At 38.6% G+C, this 20,465-nt stretch overlaps 1 protein-coding gene across 1 annotated transcript; it reads left to right on the plus strand.

Moving 5' to 3' along the window:
- Nucleotides 1-3,896: 3,896 nt before the first annotated feature.
- Nucleotides 3,897-6,461, plus strand: LOC138868311 (uncharacterized). Its single transcript, XM_070145856.1, has 7 exons — nt 3,897-4,107; nt 4,256-4,431; nt 4,531-4,661; nt 4,744-4,761; nt 5,163-5,361; nt 5,515-5,630; nt 6,164-6,461. The coding sequence occupies exons 1-7, from the start codon at nt 3,897-3,899 to the stop codon at nt 6,459-6,461; spliced, it is 1,149 nt and encodes a 382-aa protein (XP_070001957.1).
- The last annotated feature ends 14,004 nt before the right edge of the window (nt 6,462-20,465 follow it).

A 20,465-nucleotide genomic window follows, 5' to 3' on the forward strand; every position in this document is an offset into this window, starting at 1 on the left:
GTTGTTGAAGATATAAAATAATAAGAGGCTCGTGGAGTTTGTTTAATTCGGCAGATGGTTGAAAGTTTATATAAAGAAATTTGAGATGACTAATTAACGGAAATTAAGTGAATGAAGCTAAGATCAGTTTAAGTTATACGTGTTGGGCTAAAATGGCGAAAATATACTCTTAACATAGCGTGATATCAATTATCGAGAAAATAATATTGTATAGCCGTTTCAAAATAATAGCCAGAAAAATGTATATTTTTTTTCTATATATACATTCTGTATGTTATATACAAAAATATATAGTAAATTTTATACACTTTTTCGGCTACCAAATATAAATATTTTCTGGTATGGTCTAAAAGTGAAAAAAGACCGATAATATCTGCATTGGGCCTACCCCGCATAGTTTTTCCCAAAAGGTCTTACATCATCATTAAGAGTATTCAACTTCTTATAAGTAACTTATTTTTCTTTCTACTTTTCACGTTGGACTTTGTTCACACACGCCCAACAATCTCAATCACTCTTGAACTAAGTTCCACAAGATATATCACTATTCACGGGCTAATTTAGAGATTAATTATGTGCAACTCACATGATTTGAGAATTTATGATCACCAAAACCCAAAAGAGAAGCTGTATATACGTCTTTGAAGCTACAAGTAAAGATAGTAAACCCGCCAATAGACATGCAAAGACACTAAGTCGGCCCTATGCCATCACTCCGCCGTTCTCCATACTCGACTCACCAAGCCATTGGCTTCTAATATCAGTTATTGGGCTAAAACGGTCCAAAGATACTCTTAATATGGTATGATATTATTCACTTTGGGCCAAAGCCAACACGATATTGCTCAAGATGCCTCACCGTTAAGAGTATCTAATCCCTTATAAGTAGCTTTTTTTTCTACTTTCATATGAGACTTTATTCAGACAGACATACTATGCACAATTTACATAACCATATTACTTAAAATATAATTGCATTTTAACTCTATTTAATAGCATTGGTTGGTTACTTTTAATAAATGGTCAGTAATATATTACAACACATTAAATTACATCTGTAATATAAAAAGATCATTATATTAGGAATGTATCTAACTTAAATCCTAGCAAGAAGTCACGAAACACTTGAAATAATATTTTTCTTTAAGAGAAGTTTATAAACAAAATTAAGAAATGTTAAGCAGGGACCATGGAATCTAAGGATTATAATGTGACTATTATTATTCTTACCTTTTTCCCTTTGGCTGAAGGAAAATACAGGTGATGAATTGCAACTGTCCTTGTCCTTTTCTTTCATCTTCTTACATCATGAAAACGTCCAAAAACCAAATAATTTCTCCAAGCATGTTTTGATCTCGTGCAGAAAATGATATTTGGACACATGAAAAAGGAAACGTCTTTTCTTGGCCAGCTCAAGAAAATAAAGGAATTAATCTCTTTTTGGAAATTAATGTGGTGACTTATATTCTGGTGCCGTCTATATCACACCCTTAAGGGTACGATACTTCTCTCAATCTTAGGTGAATATGAAATGTTTGTTCATCTGGTTGCCCTTTAATATCTCTTTTTGGAAAGAAGAAATAGCACTCTAGAAGCTTCAGTGAGCTAGAATTTCACCGATCTAGTTAAAGTAAAAGAAATTATTTTCTCTTCACTATGACGCTTGGCCTTATGTCTAATGAGAGTTGTATAATAACCCTTCAAAATCTAGACGATTGTGCTAAGTTGGCGGACCTGGATTAAACCTATATATTGAGTTCAATAAGATTTCGTACTGTATCTAGCTCGGACTGCACATATATTTTTGTGTTAGAAAGTAGGAAAAGAATTGGTACATATTTAAATGGCTAAATTCATTGTTTCCCTTTCTAGAGGCGCATGTAGTGTCATAATATCGGGTTCATTTGAAGTCAATACTTTCGATGTAAAACATAAATTTAGTATAAAGATTTAGTAAAATTGCAATATATTGTGAGTTTGAACTTATAATTCTAAAAATATAATAGGTTAAATACTAAAAACCTTAAATATAAAATGTATAGAATTTAAATGTTAAATCCCCATATGTCTCTTTCCCTCCCTCCGGCATCCGTCCCCTACATACAATATAAAAGAATTAGACAAGGGACACATACAGGTAATATTGTCCCAATACTTTCGCATCAATATTTGTTTTGTGGTTTGAAAATGATTAGTGTAACCTCAAGCTCACTGGAATTACTACTATGTGTAATGATTCTTTAATTTTTTTTTTTAATACACTGCATCTAGTTTGAATGTTTGACCCAAAATAAAGGTTTTAATCTATATCTTGTTAAAGAAAAATTGTTTTTCTTGGGTCGAAACAAAAATTGGCAATTCCCATGTATTAATAAGACTCCCACTTTTCCGAATAGTTTCCTACTCATCGATATAGCGACGGTGAAACTTTTATGTGCTTTTTTGGATAATGGAAATCAACTACACTGTTGACATATTTCATCACTTCTAAGAAAATTCCGTAAACACTTTTATGAGGTAGATAAAAACGTTTGTTAAACCCTTTATTTTATTAACTATTTGCTACGAAAATTTCGGCTAATTGTAATATTTGGCCTTGGCCTTGCCTGTATTTTGTGGTGATGTATATTAATTATTAATGCAAATTTCATTTTTATCCAAAAAAATGTTTGTTGACTTGACTTATTATTAGGCGTTAGAGAAATCTTTTGGGTGTCGCTCTAAACCAAATAAATGTTGAGAGAAGTGGAACTATTAGACTACAGTTAGTATATGTGGTTAAGTGTAGAGTTAGCTAAACTTATTTGTTAGACAGTTAGAAAGGTAGTTAGGAGGTTAGTAACTAATTTGAATTAATATAAATACACTATAGATACTAAAATGTATATAGAAGTTCATTTCCTTTCATTTTTCAACAGAACAATAATTTTGTTTCTCTGAGTTCTCTCTTAGCTTCTTCTCCAAGTCAAGCTTCCGGCTAAGAGCTTCCATAACCATGGAAGCTAACATGGTATCAGAGCTCGCGATGACGATCTCAATCTCATTCCTTGCGCAATTGTGTGTATGTGTGTTACTGCAATTCCGTCAAACTATACTGAATTGTCTGAAAGTGACAACACCTCTAAGCTAGGGTTTGCAATTCAATCAACTGGAAAGTTTCATCAATGGCGATTGGAGACGAAACAAGCGAGAGTATATCGAGACATGTGAATGCACTAGTATCACCTATTGTCTTCCCCACAGTTGATCACAATCATCCTCTTTTCCTTCAACCAACTAATACACCAAGTAGCTCACACATTTTCGTTCATCTAACTGGCTCAGATAACTATGCTTTGTGGAGTCGATCTATGAGAATATGTCTACTAGTTAAAACAAACTAGGTTTTATAGATGATCGATACCCAAAATTTAAGTTTGAACCTGAATTTCACGAGCAATGGGAGAAGGTAAATGTTGTAGTTCTCTCAAGGATTATGAATGATGTGCGCCCAGGGCTATTGAGTAGTGTCGTGTATGCTTTTAATGCTCATAAGGTGTGGGAAGACCTGTAGGAGAGGTTTAATAAGGTGAATGTCGCTAGTATTCTATACCTATATAGAGAGATTCACACTCTAACACAAGGAACAAGGAATGTAGTTGATTACTTCTCTAAACTGAGGGACTTATGGGATGAGTTTGATGCCCTGTCCTGGTTGTCCCTGCCAAGAATCAAAGAAATATGTTGAGCATTTTTAGTATCACAGGTTACTCCAGTTCCTTATGGGACATAACGACACTTATTCTCATGCTCAAAGTCAAATCATGATGATGTCACTAGTGCCTAGTATTAACAAGGCCTACTCTCTACATATAGATGTGGAAAGCCAAAGGAACCTCACCAATTTCTCTTAAATGATGCAAGTAGCAGAAGTTGCTGACAACACTGCTCTATATAGCAACAAAATCCCGACTACTGGTAATGAACAATTTAGAGCTCAGAAGAATAAAGTGGTGTGTGAGTTTTGTAACTACAAAGGCCACACCAAGGAAAACTATTCCAAGCTAATAGGATACTCTCAAGACTTCAAGTCTAACTTTAAGACAAAGAAGAAACAGGGCAACTTTGGTACATATGTCAATCATGTCAATACTACTCCTAGTTACAATTCTGTTATGCAAACACTCAAACGCCATTTGGAGGTTTACAAGGCAGAGAAGAAGGAATACTAGGTGGGCTTCAGCAAATTCAAGTGGCTCTATCAATTGGATTTCAGCACATGCCTCAGCAAATGCAGATGCCTTCACCAATTGGATTTCAGCACATAGCACAACAACATGCACCAACTCCAACTCCTTTCTTTACTCAAGAGCAATATTAGTAGATAGTTCAACTATTAACAAGGGAGCGGATGAAGGTCCTTCTGCCAGAGCTTCAACTGCTGGTAAACTGGTAGCTCTGTTATTCAATCATGTTAATAACAATTAGATAATAGATTTCAGAGCATCAAATCATATGACATTCACACTAGAGATGTTAAATTCTTGTCAGTCAGTTTCATCTCACAGGGGAAATAAAGTTCACCTCCCTACAGGAAATGTTGCCTCTATTTCACATATAAGAAAAGCAAGTGTGTTTAACTATCAGGATATCAGTAATGTGCTATACATACCAAAGATTAAGTACAACCTGTTATCTGTGTCTAAACTTATCAAAGAGTTGCAATGTATTGTAGCATTTTTTCCTGACTTCTGTATATTCCAGGATCTTTGCAATGGTCAGGTAAAGGATATTGGTAAGAAGAATTAGGGATTGTATTTACTGCAAGGCAAGTCTTTACTAAGTGGTATCCTGCAACATGATCCAAATCAACTAAGGAATAAAACTCCTCAACAAGTATCTGAGATGAAGTCTGTAAATTAGACTACTAAATCTGGGAATAAGTTTACTTGTATGGCTAATGAATGTTCTGACTCTGGTGAAATTTTGGCATAGAAGGCTAGGTCATGTACCTCTAAATGTAATCAAGAAGCACACATCACTGAGTAACCTGAAAGACACTAATCACACTCACTACACTATATGTCCTTTAACCAAGCAAACAAAGTTACCTTACAAATTGAGTACTACTACTTCTAATGCTGCTTTTGAACTACTATATTCTAATGTATGGGGCCCTATAGGTTACCAACATATGACATTAAAAGATTCTTTGTTACTATTATGGATGACTACTCTAAGTTCACTTGGATTTTCTTGCTTGTATCTAAGTCAAATGCAATGGTTGTTCTGAAAGATTTCCTAACAAAAGTGAAAAATCTATTCTCTATATCAGTTAAGACTCTTAGAACTGATAATGGTAGTGAATTCCTTAATCATGAAGTACATAATCTCATGTCATCTATGGGCATTATTCATCAAAGTACCTGCACCTACACTCGTAAGCAAAATGGAGTTGCTAAGAGGAGACACAGGACAATTCTAGAGATGGCCAGAGCTTTGAGATTTTAGGCTGCTCTCCCCTTGAAATTCTAGGGAAAATGTGTGTCTGCTACTGTTTATTTGATCAACAGACTTCCCTCAAAAGTCATTGGGGGTAAATCACCTTTTGAGATGCTTTATTTGCTTGCTCCATTCCCTCACATCTCAAAGTATTTGGTTGCTTGTGCTATGCAACCTCCCCTAAGAAATTGAACAAGTTTGCCTCAAGAGCAGTACCTGAAGCTTTTCTAGGTTATTCTTTAAATTAGAAGGGCTACAAGGTCTATGATCTTCACTCAAGATCCTTTATTGTAAGTAGAAATGTGTACAAACTATTGGCGCTCCCATGTTTCCTATTCTAGACCTGTTTCCTTATACCACAGTAATGGAGCATCTGTCTGAACCTCATGGTACTCGTTCTCTCCTAATCTATCTCAGAGTCCAACTATGGACTCTGTCATAGTTGCTCCTTCACCTACACAACAACATTCAGAGGAACCTGCTTCTTTAGGTTAATCTCCTCCTGCTATTGAGCCTTGTGTTTTAGAATCATCATAGGCTTCTGCTATGAGCCTTAGAAGGTCATCATGACCTAGCAAACCACCCTTGTGGCTATAAGATATGTGACCAAACCAGTCATCTCTCATACCTATGAATACCCCTTTTCCTCATGTGTGTCCTATGACACTTGACACTCTTACAGTTCACATTCATGCGCTCTTTCATCCTATTCTTCCCTCATAGAACCAAAATCATATAGAGAAGTAGCTACAAATCCCAAGTGGATTGAAGCTATAAAACTTGTAGTAGCTGCTCTAGAAGACAATCACACATGGAGTATTGTGGATCTTCCTATTGGCAAAACACTCATTAGGTGCACGTGGATCTTCAAGATAAAGTTTAAGGCTTCAGGGGAAGTTGAGAGGTATAAGTCTAGGTTGGTAGTCAAAGGCTATAGCCAGAAGGAGGACTTGATTATACTGAAACATTCTCTCCTTTAGCAAAAATGGTAACTGCCAGGACAATCATTGCCTTAGTAGCAGCTAAATAGTGGGTTATTTACCAGATGGATGTGCACAATGCCTTCCTCAATGGTGATCTACTAGAAGAAGTGTACATGCAGATTCTTGATGGGTTTTCTAGACAAGAGGAGTCTCACAAGGTCAGTAAACTACATAAGACCCTGTATGGGCTCAAACAGGGCCCAAGGCAATGGAACAAGAAACTAACTGAGGCATTATTGCACATGGGATTTTAGCAAAGCCACTTTGACTACTCTCTATTTACCAAACACAAGGGCAGTGACATAGTGTGATATTGGTCTATGTGGATGATCTACTAATCACATGCAATAATGTGATTTACTTAACCAAAAAAAAAACAGACCTACAGAGAAACTTTAAGATGAAATATCTAGGTGATTTGGAGTTCTTTCTGGCATTGAATTTGCCAGATCAAAAAAGGTATAGTCATGTCTCAAAGAAAGTATGTCTTAGAACTCATCTCTGAGTCAGGGCTAGGGGGAGCTAAGCCTGTAGGTACACCTCTTGAGCTGAATTAGAAGTTAACTTTTGAGGAGTATGACAAGGCTGTAACAGGTGTATAAAATTCAGAAGCAACAGATGCAACACTCAAGGATCCAAGCATCTATCAAAGACTTGTAGGGAGGCTACTTTACTTGACTATGACCATATTAGACCTAGCCTTTGTGGTTCAAGTCTTAAGTCAATACATGCACAACCCTAAGGTGTCTCACATGGAAGCAGCCTTGAGAGTTGTAAGGTACATAAAAGGGGCTCCTAGGCTAGGACTCTTTATGCCAGTGCAGAATACTAATCAATAATTTGTATACTATGACTCTGACTGGGATTCCTGCTTACAAACTAGAAGGTTAGTCACAGGTTATTTAGTAATGTTTGGTGATGCATTGATCTCATGGAAGTCAAAGAAATAAGAGAATGTGTCCATAAGCTCTACAGAAGCTGAGTTCAGAAGTATGGCATCATGTACTGCTGAGATAGTTTGGCTAATTGGTCTGTTCAATGAGCTTGGAATTCAGCTAAACTCATATGTGAAGCTCATGTGTGATAGTAAAGTTGCAATTCAAATTGCAACCAATCCCATCTTCTATTAAAGAACCAAACACATTGATATAGACTGTCAATTTGTTCTAGAAAGAATATTGCAAGACATAATAAAAACTCAGCATGTGTCCACCAAGGAACAACTAGCAGACTTTCTTACAAAGAGCTTGGGAAAGACTCAGCATGACTATCTACTGGACAAGCACGGAGTAAAGAACCTGTTTATGCCTTCAGTTGATGGGGAGTATTGAGAGAAATGGAACTATTAAACTACAGTTATTACAGGTGGTTAAGTGTAGAGTTAGCTAACCTTATGAGTTAGATAGTTAGAAAGGTAGTTAGGAGGTTAGTAACTAATTTGTATTAGTATAAATACACTGTAGATACTAAAATGTATATAGAAGTTCATTTCTTTATTTTTCAATAGAACAGTAATTCTATTTCTCTAAGTTCTCTCTTAACTTCTTCTCCAAGTCGAGCTTCCAGTTAAGAGCTGCCATAACCATGGAAGCTAACAATAAGCTTTTCTACTTTAACAATGCCAAAAATGGAACGCAACATTCAATAAAACAAAAACATGCCTAAATGAAAAGTAGTAGTAGTATATAAATGGGATGTTTCTTCCTTTTCATTTATTTTATATTGTGCTTTCCATAAACACTAGAATCTAAATTAAACGAGTTCTTTTTCATTTATTCAGAGCTCTTTTAATGGGGGCCGTTTGATAATTGAATTTACGAGGAACAAAAAAAAAGTGAAAGCAGGAGAAACGTGTTAGCCATAACAACCAATAGTCCTGGAATTTTCAATGATTGTGTGATGACCCAAAAGGTCATCACTTATTTTAAAAGTTAAATATGTGTTCTGAGGCCTTAAAAACCTTCTTTTGTCTCACCTAAATTTGCATGCGCAGTCCGGGCGTATATCCGGAAAGCCCTTATGTGAAAAATTTGAGAAAATGCTAATTTTGCCTTTAAAATTAAATTTAAGTTGACTTCAGTCAATATTTTGGGTAAACAGACCCAGACCCATGATTTGATGATCTCGAAGGGTCTGTACAAAAATAGAGACTTGGGAATATGCCCGGAATTGAATTCCAAAGTCCCAAACCCAAGAAATGAATTTTTGAAAGAAATTGTTTAACTTAAATTATAAGAGTTTTTGAAAATTTAGCGATGTTTGAATTTGGTGGTATCGGGCCCGTATTTTGATTTCGGAGCCCGGTATAGGTTTAATATGGTATTAAAGTTGTGCCTGTAAAATTTGGTAAGAAACAAAATTCATATGACGTGAATTGGAACCTCGGTTGCGAAATGAAAACTTTAAGAGTTCTTGAGATTTTTGATGCTAAACTCATAGTTCTAGGTGTTATTTTGGCGATTTGATCGCACGAGCAAGTCTGTATGATATTTTTAGGTTGTGTGCATGTTTGATTTGGAGCCCCGAGGGCTCGGGTGAGTTTCAGATAGGTTTCGGGATGTTTTGAACTTAAGGAATTTTGCTTTTTTGCTGCTTCTGGTATACTGATATGTTGTGCTTCGCGTTCGGGATACAGCTCTCGCAAACACAAAGTACAAGCTGGGATGGGGAGGTATTTTTTCTACGCGAACGCGCGGCCTTGGTCGCGAACGCGGAGCACTGGGGGGATTTCTCTTCGCGAACACGACTGGCCACACACGAACGCGTAGTGCAATAGAGGTGGCTGGGGGGAGTCTTTGAGTTGTTCTTCGCGAACGCGGTCCTAGGCCCGCGAATGCGATGATCAGGGGGGATAGACTATCGTGAACGCGAGCAGCTTATCGCTAACGCTTAAGCCCTTTTGGCCATAAGCTTCGCGAACGCGAAGAAGGTCTGTCCAACGATTTAAAAACAGAGGCAGAACGGGAATAAGCCATATTTTCATATCTCCTTCCATAGAATCCGACCTAGGGCGATTTTTGAAGAGAAAATTCAACACCAAATCATAGGTATGTGTTCTTCAACTCATTTCTTTCATTTTCCATCAACACCCATTAGATTTCTAGGCCTAAATCTTGTTCTTTAAGGGTAGAAATTAGGGATTTTAAGAGAATTGGGGATTTTACAAATCTGGGAATTTAGACCTCGATTTGGGGTCAAATTTCGAAACTAATTGCATATTTGAGCTCGTGGGTGAACGCGTTTTGGTTCGAACATCGAGTTTTAACCAAGTGGGACTGGGGTTGGGTTTTGACCTTTTTGGAAGAATGTTGAGACTATAATTTTTCATTTGAGTTGGTTTCTTTGGCTTTAATTAATGTTAATAAGTTAATACTGGCTAGATACAATTGAATTGGAAGTGCAATCAAAAGGAAAAGCGGTATTTGGGGCTTGAGTTTGGCCATGAAATTCGAGGTAAGTGTTTGGTCTAACCTTAGCTTGAGGGAATAAGTGTTGTGACTTAATTGCTATGTGTTAGTGTCGAGTACAACGTATAAGTGAGGTGACGAGTATCTATACGTTGGTGTCAAGAATGCCCGTGAGTATTATATTAAGATTGTTGTGATTTTATTATATATTGTTCATGCTTAAATTGATGATTAGCACCGTGGAACAAAACTTATGATAACTTCTTGGTAATTGACCATTGTCGAGTACTGGTTCAAGTTGAGGATTATTTTGTGAAGTAACTGTTGAACTAGATTGGTTATAGGTGATTCCCTTGCCGGGATGATATTGTTTCTATTGTTAACTCGCTTGCCAGAACGGTATTGTTTCTATTGATGTTTCTATGTTTGATTCCCTTGTCGGGATGTTATCATTATTTTTGTTTGGGTGAGGAAGAGTGTAAAGTATGAAGGGTGATGTCGTGCATGATATTGTGAGTGAGTATTAATGCACGAATGGTGATGTCGTGCCGATATTGTGAGTGTTAATGCACGAATGGTGATGTTGTGCCATATAAATGAAATTAAAAGCACGAAGGGTGATGTCGTGCCATGATTATGAGAGAGTAAAAGCACGAAGGGTGATTCCGTTCCGTTTCTATTAATTTCTATGGTGATGACGAGAGTAAAAGCACGAAGGGTGAAGTCGTGCACTTATTTCTGTGTTATTATTTTCGTTGCTTAAAGTTTGATATTTACTTTGTTGCTTTACATTATCATTGTCATAAGCTGATATCCCCCTCAACATGTTACCCATTTTCCCCTCTTATTATGTTTCATTCTTGTTATTATTGCTTCTCGTATATGATTTAATTGCGCAGGTTTATGTGGTTGTCGTGTCCTAGCCTCGTCACTACTTCACCGAGGTTAGGCTCGATACTTACTCAGTACATGGGGTCAGTTGTAGTAATACTACACTCTGCACTCTTTTGTGCAGATACTGGTACTAGACCCTACGGACCGTAGTTCGAGGTTACTGCCTTCAGTCCAGTAGAGTCTTGAGGTAGTCCTACAGGCGTCCGCAGGCCTTGGCGTCCCCTTCTATCATATTTCCATTCTATTTTACTTATTTCAGAGACAGATGTATGTTTTCCTTGTTCAGACCATTGTTTGTAGTATTCGTAGATAGTCCATGACATTGTGACACCAGTTCTGGGTAGAGTTTTACTATGGATTCGTATTTGTATTAAGTTAAATAGTTAGATTTCGTTCTTCCGTATTTTATTCCTCTATTTATGTTATGTTAACATGTAAATTGTAAAAATATAAAGTAAAAGGTAAAATAATCAGTAACGTTGGCTTGCCAAGCGGGTTCAATGTTAGGCGCCATCACGGTCCCGATAGTGGGAAACTCGGGTCGTGACAAGTTGGTATTAGAGCTCTAGGTTGTGTAGGTCTCACAATTTATGAACAAGCTTAGTAGAGTCTGAGGGATCAGTTCGGAGACGCTTGTGCTTATCCCCCAGTGACTATAGAGTTTAGGAATAACTTCACATCTATTCTTCTTTGTCGTGCGATTTGACTTCTCAATGCTAATTGAACTTTTACTATGTTTTTTCGCAGATGGCTAGAACACGTGCTTCTTCATCTGCTAATCAGCAGCCCGAACCCCTAGTGGCAGCTCCTACGAGGGGCAGAGGACGAGGACGAGGTCGAGGCCGTGCCAGAGGCCAAGGTAGGGGTAGGGCTCAGCCCAGAGCAGCAACACTAGCGACGGAGCCTCAGGTAGAGTTTAAGGAGGAGGCTCCAGCCCAAACTGTTCCAGCAGGGCCAGCTCAGGTCCTAGAGGGGTTTATCGCTACCTAGTACTCCAGGATGCTCTGGTCCGTCTAGTGGGCCTTATGGAGAGTGTCACCCAGGCAGGCCTACTTTCGGTAGCACCAACTGTCTCTCATGCTAGGGGAGGAGCACAGACTCCCGCTACCCGCACTCCGGAGCAGATGACTCCTCAGTTTCAAACTCCAGCAGCTCAGCTAATTAGGGTAGTTCAGCAGGGTGTGGCAGCTCAGATCGGTGATGGAGCAGCTATGTCTACTGATGCTTTGTGGAGGTTGGACAGGTTCACCAAGCTCTCCACCACTACCTATGACGGTATATCTTTAGAGGATCCTCGGGACTATTTGGACAGCTTTCATGAGATTCTATGGAACTTGGGGATAGTGAAGACCAATGGGGTTGACTTTGTTGTTTTTTGTTTGTCAGGTTCCGCCAAGACTTGGTGGAGAGATTATTGTTTGGCTAGACCAGATGGGTCACCGGCTTTGACTTGGGACCAATTCTCTTAGTTATTTCTAGAGAATTTTCTTCCTATCACTCAGAGGGAGGACTATCGGAGGCAGTTTGAGATTCTCCAGTAGGGTTTTATGACCGGCACTCAATACGAGACCAGATTTATTTCCTTGGCCCATCATGCTCTTATTATACTTCCCACCGAGAGAGAGAGAGATGGTGAGGAGGTTTATTGAGGGACTAGCTCAGCCTATCAGATTGCAGATGGCTAAGAAGACAATGAGTGAGATTTCTTTCCAGGATGCAGCCAATGTGGCCAGATAAGTTGGGATAGTTCTATTACAAGGGAGTGGTCAGGGGTCTGACAAGAGGCACCGTCATTTTGGCAGGTTCAGTGGTGCCTCATCTGGAGGTAGGGATTATTTTGGTAGGGGCCATCCTCCCAGGTCATTTCATTCATAACTTCAGGCTTCTCACGGTGCTCCAAATGGCCGTGGTTCTCATATGCAGTATTCTGATCAGTTGCCCTACAGTGCACCACCATTCTAGAGCTTTTAGGGTGGTTACTCAGGCCGTCAGGGTCAGTTTCAGGGTCAGCAGTCCCAGCAGTCGAGGGCTTGTTATACTTGTGGCGATACGAGGCACATTGCTAGGTTTTGCCCTCGAGCTTTGAGCAGTCCTCAGCACCAAGGTTCTCGTGCTATGGTTCCAGCATCGAGTGTTCCACCGCCCGCTCAGCCAGCTAGAGGTAGAGGTCGAGGTGTTAGATGTGGAGGTCAAGCCATTAGAGGTGGAGGTCAGGCAGCTAGAGGTGGAGGCCAGCCAGCAAAAGGTCGTCCTCGGACTTGAGGCTGAGGCCTCCGATGTAGTTATCACAGGTACGGTTCAGTTTGTAGTTGGGATGCTTTAGTTCTATTTGATCCAGGGTCCACATATTCCTATGTGGCATCTTATTTTGCCCCTTATTTGGTTTTGCCTCGTGATTCTTTGAGTGCACATGTATATATGTCTACCCCGGTGTGTGATTCTATTGTGATAGATTGAGTCTATCGTTCATGTGTGGTTGTTATTGGGGGTCTTGAGACTAGCGTAGATCTCTTACTTCTCGATATGGTGGATTTCGATGTCATTTTGGGGATGGATTGGTTATCCCCTTAGAATGCTATCTTGGACTATCATGCCAAGACCGTGACCTTAGCACTGCTGGGGTTGCCTCGTTTGGAGTGGATAGGGACTCCTGGTCATTCTACTAGTACAGTTATCTCATATATGAAGGCTCGGCGTATGGTTGATAATGGATGTTTGGTCAATTTGGCATATGTTCGTGATTCTAGTACTGAGGTTCCTTCTATGGATTTTATACCCCTTGTCCATGAGTTTCTAGAGGTATTTCCTGCAGACCTGCCAGGTATGCCATCAGACAGAGATATTGACTTTTGCATTAATTTGGCTCCGAGCACTCAACCCATTTCTATTTCGCCATATCGTATGGCCCCGCTAGAGTTGAAAGAATTGAAATAACAGTTGCAGGATTTGCTTGATAAAGGCTTTATTAGGCCTAGTATCTCGCCTTGGGGTACGCCGGTATTGTTTGTTAAGAAGAAGGATGGGTCGATGAGGATATGCATAGATTATCGGCAGTTGAACAAAGTCACCATCAAGAACAAGTATCCACTGCCGAGGATTGATGATTTATTCGATCAGCTTCAGGGTGCCATGGTATTTTCGAAGATTGATTTGAGGTTTAGCTACAATCAGTTGAGGATTAGGGCATCGGATGTCCCTAAGACAGCTTTTCGCACTCGGTACGGGCATTATGAGTTCTTAGTGATGTCATTTGGGTTGACAAATGCCCCGGCAACTTTCATGGATTTGATGAACCGAGTGTTCAAGCCTTATTTGGATTCCTTCGTGATTGTTTTCATTGATGATATTTTGGTCTATTACCGCAGCCGGGAAGAGCATGAGCAACATCTTCGAGTCGTTCTCCAGACTCTGAAGGACAGTCAGTTATATGCTAAGTTTTCGAAATGTGAGTTTTGGTTGAGTTTAGTTTCATTCTTGGGTCATGTTGTATCAGCAGAGGGTATTCAGGTGGATCTTAAGAAGATTGCGGCAGTCAAGGACTGGCCTAGACCTACATCAACCATAGAGATTCGGAGTTTCTTGGGCTTGGCGGGCTATTATCATCGATTTGTGGAGTGGTTTTCATCTATTGCAGTCTCGATGACCAGTTTGACCCAAAAGGGTGCCCAGTTCAGGTGGTCGGATGAGTGCGAGGCGAGCTTTCAGAAGCTCAAGATAGCTTTGACTACTGCGTATTGCCTACAGGCTTAGGGTCATATATTGTATATTGTGACGCATCTCATATTAGACTTAGTGCGATGTTGATGCTGAATGGCAAGGTTATTGCATATTCTTCGCGGTAGTTGAAAATCCACGAGAAGAATTATCCACTTCATGATTTGGAGCTAGCAACCATTTTTCACGCTGAAGATTTGGAGGCATTATTCATATGGCGTGTCGTGTGAGGTGTTCATTGATCACAAGAGTTTGTAATACTTGTTCAAGCAAAATGAGCTAAATTTGAGGCAGAGGAGGTGGTTGGAGATATTGAAAGAATATGATATCACCATCTTGTATCATCCGGGGAAGGACAATGTAGTGGCCGATGCTTTGAGTAGGAAGTCAGCTAGTATGAGCAGTCTTGTGTATATTCCGGTCGGTGAAAGACCGCTTGATTTGGATGTTCAAGCTTTAGCCAATCAATTCATGAGGTTGGATGTTTCTGAGCCCGGTTGTATGCTAGCTTGCACAGTCACTCGTTCTTCATTATTTGAGAGTATCCAATATTGACAGTATGATCATCCTCATTTGCTTGTACTTAGGGACACGGTGCGGTACGGGGGTGCCAAGCAGGTTACAGTTGGAGATTATGGAGTTTTAAGGATGTATGGTCGTATTTGTGTGCCTAATGTGGATAGACTTCATGAGTTAATTCTAGAGGAAGCCCATAGCTCTCGACTCTATTCATCCGGGTGCCGCTAAAATGTATCAGGATTTACGGCAACATTATTGGTGGAGGAGGATGAAGAAGGGTATTGCTGCCTATATAGCTCGGTGTTTGAATTGTCAGCAGGTAAAGTACGAGCATCAGAGACCTGGTGGTTTGTTTCAGAATATTGAGATTCCTGAGTGGAAGTGGGAGTGTATCACTATGGATTTCGTTGTTGGACTCCCACAGACTCAGAGGAAGTTCGATGCAGTGTGGGTTATTATGGATAGGCTGACCAAGTCAGCACATTTTATTCCTGTGGCGGTTTCCTATTCTTCTGAGCGGTTAGCAGAGATTTATATCCAGGAGATCGTTCGCTTTTATGGTGTGCCCGTGTCTATCATTTCTGATTGAGGTACACAATTTACCTTGCATTTTTGGAGGGCAGTGCAATGTGAGTTGGGTATGCATGTCGAGTTGAGCATAACATTCATCCTCAAACGGACGGATAGTCTGAGTGTACAATTTAAATTTTGGAGGATATGCTTCGAGCATGTTTTACTGACTTTGGAGGTTCTTGGGATCCGTTCTTGCCATTAGCAGAGTTTGCCTACAATAACAATTATCAGTCGAGCATTCAGATGACTCCCTATGAAGCATTATATGGTAGGTGGTGTCAGTCGCCGGTTGGATGGTTTGAGCCGGGAGAGGCTCGGTTATTGGGTACAAACTTAGTACATGATACATTGGATAAGGTTAAGATTATTCAGGATAGGCTTCGTACAGCTCAGTCCAGGCAGAAGAGTTATGTCGACCTTAAGGTTCGTGATGTGGCATTCATGGTCAAGAGAGAGTGTTGCTTCGGATTTCGCCCATGAAGGGCGTAATGAGATTTGGGAAGAAGGGCGAGCTAAGCCCTAGATTCATTGGTCCTTTTGAGATTCTTGATAGAGTGGGAGAGGTGGCTTACAGACCTGCGTTGTCGCCGAGTTTATCAGCTATGCATCCAGTGTTTCATGTATCCATGCTTCGAAAGTATCATGGCGATCCATCCCACGTGTTAGACTTCAGCACTATCCAGTTGGACAAAGACTTGACCTATGAGGAGGAGCTGGTAGTTATTCTAGACCGACAGGTTCGTCAGTTGAGATCGAAGAATTTACCTTCAGTTCGTGTGCAGTGGAGAGGTCAGCCTGCCAAGGCAGCTACATGGGAGTCCGAGTCCAATATGCGGAGACGATATCCCCATCTTTTCCTCGACTCAAGTACTTTTCTATGTCCGTTCGAGGACGAACGATTGTTTTAGAGGTGGAGAATGTGATGACCCAAAAGGTCATCACTTGTTTTAAAAGTTAAATCTGTGTTCCGAGTCCTTAAAACCTCCTTTTGTCTCACCTCGATTTTCATGCGCAATCTGGGCGTATATCCGGAAAGCCCTTATGTGAAAAATTTGAGAAAATGCTAATTTTGCCTTTAAAATTAAATTTGAGTTTACTTCGGTCAATATTTTGGGTAAATGGACCCGGACCCAAGATTTGACGATCCCAGAGGGTCCGTACAAAAATATGGGACTTGGGTGTATGTTCAGAATTAGATTCCGAGGTCCCAAGCCCGAGAAATGAATTTTTGAAAGAAATTGTTTAACTGAAATTATAAGAGTTTTTGGAAATTTAGCGATGTTTGAATTTGGTGGTATCGGGCCCATATTTTGATTTCGGATCCCGGTACAAGTTTAATATGGTATTTAAGTTGTGCCTATAAAATTTGGTAAGAAACAATATTTATATGACGTGAATCGGACCCTCGGTTGTGAAATGGAAACTTTAAGAGTTTTTGAGATTTTTCTTTGATTTTGATGCTAAACTCGTAGTTCTAGGTGTTATTTTGGCGATTTGATCGCACGAGCAAGTCCGTATGATATTTTTAGGTTTGTGTGCATATTTGGTTTGGATCTCCGAGGGCTCGGGTGAGTATCAAATAGGTTTCGGGATGTTTTGAACTTAAGGAATTCTGCTATTTTGCTGCTTCTGGTATACTGATACGTTGTTCTTCGCGTTCGCGATACAGCTCTCGCGAACATGAAGTACAAGTTGGGCTGGGGAGGGATTTCTTCTACCCACTTTATCTTAATGAATTTTTTTTTATAGCCACACAAATATCATGACCCATTAAGTTTTGTCCTCTTAAGCCTTTAGCACCACATGTTTCAAAAAATTTCCTTATTTTTAGAGCTGTCAATATGGGCTGGCTAGAATTTTGGAGCCCATTTAGAAATGAGGGTTTTAAACTCGGACCGAGTTAACCCAGCCCATGGCCCGTGATGCTTGACTGAGGTTGGGCAGGGCCGGCCCGTGAGCCTATAAAAATATTTATTTAAAATATATATAGTAAATTAAAATATAAAAATTATACTGCCTCTAGTGATGGAAAGTCAAAATTGGATCTTACATAGATGAACCAAAGCTTGATTTTGAGAAGATTCAAGAGATGAATGTTGTCATGTATCGAAAGGACCATTATAGAAAATATCTCGATCTTTCAGTGATGGCGCGTGATGTACTTAGTATTCCTATTATCATTGTAGCATCAGAATCAACATTTAGTATTAATGGGCATGTTCTGACAAAGTACCGAAGTTGCATCTATCATGAAAATGTCCAAACACTTGTTGCTACTCCAAATTGGTTGCACGACTTTTCCCAAACTCAAACTGATAATAATTTTTTATGTGAATTTGAATATTAGTAGATTTTAAAATTTAATTATTCTTAATATTTAACTAATTAATATTGCATAGGAATTGTAGATGTAGATGAAAATAAAGATGTTAAGACAACTTTGTCACGGGTGGGTTCATATATGTTTGATGAAGATGATGTATTGGATATCTCATAAGCGTCATGGACGTTCTCTTGAATAGTTTGTTTTGAGTTTCGACTTAAGTGAATGGAATATAATCTTGTCTTTTACTTTTTTAGTGTTTATTGTGATATATTGGAACAGTATAAAAAGTTATTAAGTTTTTACCAAAATTTTCCAATAAGATATTTTTGAACTTTTAAGTATTTATCTTTTTTTTTAGGTTAGAACTTAAAGAAAAAATATAAAATTATATTTTAGCAAATGATGGGCTGGTTCGTGGGGGCCCGCGGCCCACATAAGGATGTGGTGGGCTGACTATTATAAGACCCATCAAATGGTGGGTTAGCCCAGCCCGAGCCGTCAATTGCTAAAGCTCACATGGGCTAGACTGGGCTAACCCAGCCCGGCCAATATTGACAGCTCTACTTTTTTTTCCGTAAACTTTGTGTCAAGTCAAACTATATTATCTAAATTGAACGCAAGGAGTACTTATTATTTATACAAAAATAGATTTTGAATACTCTTACATAGCTCTACTAACAAAAAGCATTCAAAATTTGAACACTCTTTGCCCGGCAAAAAGGCAATGAAAACCCTTCAACTTTGTCAATTGCGATCGGACCCATGTCGATACGGCGTATCTTCCGGCTGCTTTCTCGATTTCCAAATTAAATTGGACAAAAAAAATTACAAAATTAAAAAATAAATAAAAAATTAAATGGGACAAGCATAATGACAACGAAATGAAAATTTCGGGCAGACTTTTTTCATAGTCAGCAATCCTTTTCATTTACAATTTTCTTTTTCTTCTAGTAAATTAGGAGTTCACAGCTACAAATATAAAGATATTTTCATTTTCTTTCTCTCTTCTTTTTAATTTAATTTGTCATCTGTACCGACCTTTGAACATGGGGGGACATTTTCCAGGAAAAGTAGCAAATAAATAAAAACAAAACTATGATGTGTTGCTTTCTAGCCTGGCTTTTCCACTAATGTTCTTCGGTTTTCTTATTTTACCTCTACACTTTTCATTTTGAGAAAGTGACATGACAAGACGATTCAATCTATAAATGGAAAGGTGAATAATCATACAATGGAAAGGACCAATCTAAAATAGGAAATGCTGATATTTTTCATTCCCTTAAATTAATTTGACTTGTTGACAATCAAATATAGTGGACTGATATTCTGTAGATAAACAGCGGAACACAAGCACTCGGCAATTTTCTTGCATATATATTTTTAGCACACCAAATAAGGCATATTTATGGAGCTTGAAATCAAGTTTAGTTAATAAGCTAATGTAAAAACAAGTAAAATGTCAAGGTGATAATATTAGTTTTTTATTCAAATTGTAAGTGGTCATAAAATATCATTTTCTCTACTTTCAGTTCCTAATGGATTGATTTCCTTAAATAGGGTTCGATTATTTGAAGGGGAGACTTGATAGAACGATAAATTTATTTCTGCGTGATTTATAAGTCGCGAGTTCGAGCTGTAAAATCAATATAAATACTTGTATCATGGTAAGTTGTCTATATCATACTTATTGGAATGCAGCCTTTCTTTGATTACGTAAACACGGAATACTTTATGCACCGTACTGTCCTTCTAGGGTGATTATTTATTTATACAAGTTTATAGAAAGGGTACGTTTGGTGGGAGGGAAAATATTTTTAGAAAAACGTTTTCTCTTACTACTCACAGACATACTTTGGCCTTTTTTTTTTCTTTGGGTTAATCTTGTGAGCCAGGTGTCATTGAAATGTAATTTTCCAATTGACTGTAAATGAGGCCCTAGAGCAACTATCGTTCACGTGGCTGGTTTAGACTTTAGAGTGTTAACAATAACAGCAATATTTGCATTTTCCAAAAAATAAAAAAAAAAACAGACGTGACCGAAAGTAACTAGACAAAAACTAGAATTTAGACGACTATTTTATACTTCAAGACAAAGGGATACATAGTAATTGCCTTACGTTGTGGGCGAATGAGAGCAGTCGAATCAGAATATGCAAATGCTCATGGACGGAGAAAATAAGCCTAGATGAAACGATATATAGTAAAATCTTATGATACTCTTCTTATGTTTTATGTACTATAATAATAACATACTCAGTGAAATCTCATAAGTAGAGTCTGAAAAGAGTAACTTGTAGACAGATATTACTCCTATCTTATAAAAATAGAGCAACTGTTTCCAATAGGCCATCGACTCAAGTAAAACATAATTCCACCATCCAATAGGTACTTACAGGCCATATATCTTATAGTAACCGTTTCTACCTGATTCTCGCTTATGGGTATTTTGGCTAATAGGCCTAATCAGGTAAAGATTCAGCCTATTATCACATGTTAAAATTTAATAATAATATAAAAAGATTTTATACTATCAACACAAAAAAGTGAAATTTTATATTGATTAGTCCC

The sequence above is a fragment of the Nicotiana sylvestris genome, chromosome 5 (genome assembly GCF_000393655.2).
Source record: "Nicotiana sylvestris chromosome 5, ASM39365v2, whole genome shotgun sequence".
Taxonomy (NCBI): Eukaryota; Viridiplantae; Streptophyta; class Magnoliopsida; order Solanales; family Solanaceae; genus Nicotiana; species Nicotiana sylvestris.

Coding starts and splice junctions, on each gene's coding strand:
- LOC138868311 (XM_070145856.1), top strand. CDS start 3,897: ATGCAAGTAGCAGAAGTTGCTGACAACACTGCTCTATATAGCAACAAA. Junction 4,432..4,530: donor CTTCAACTGCTGGTAAACTG/GTAGCTCTGTTA, acceptor AATTCTTGTCAG/TCAGTTTCATCTCACAGGGG. Junction 5,631..6,163: donor CCATTCCCTCACATCTCAAA/GTATTTGGTTGC, acceptor ACACTCTTACAG/TTCACATTCATGCGCTCTTT.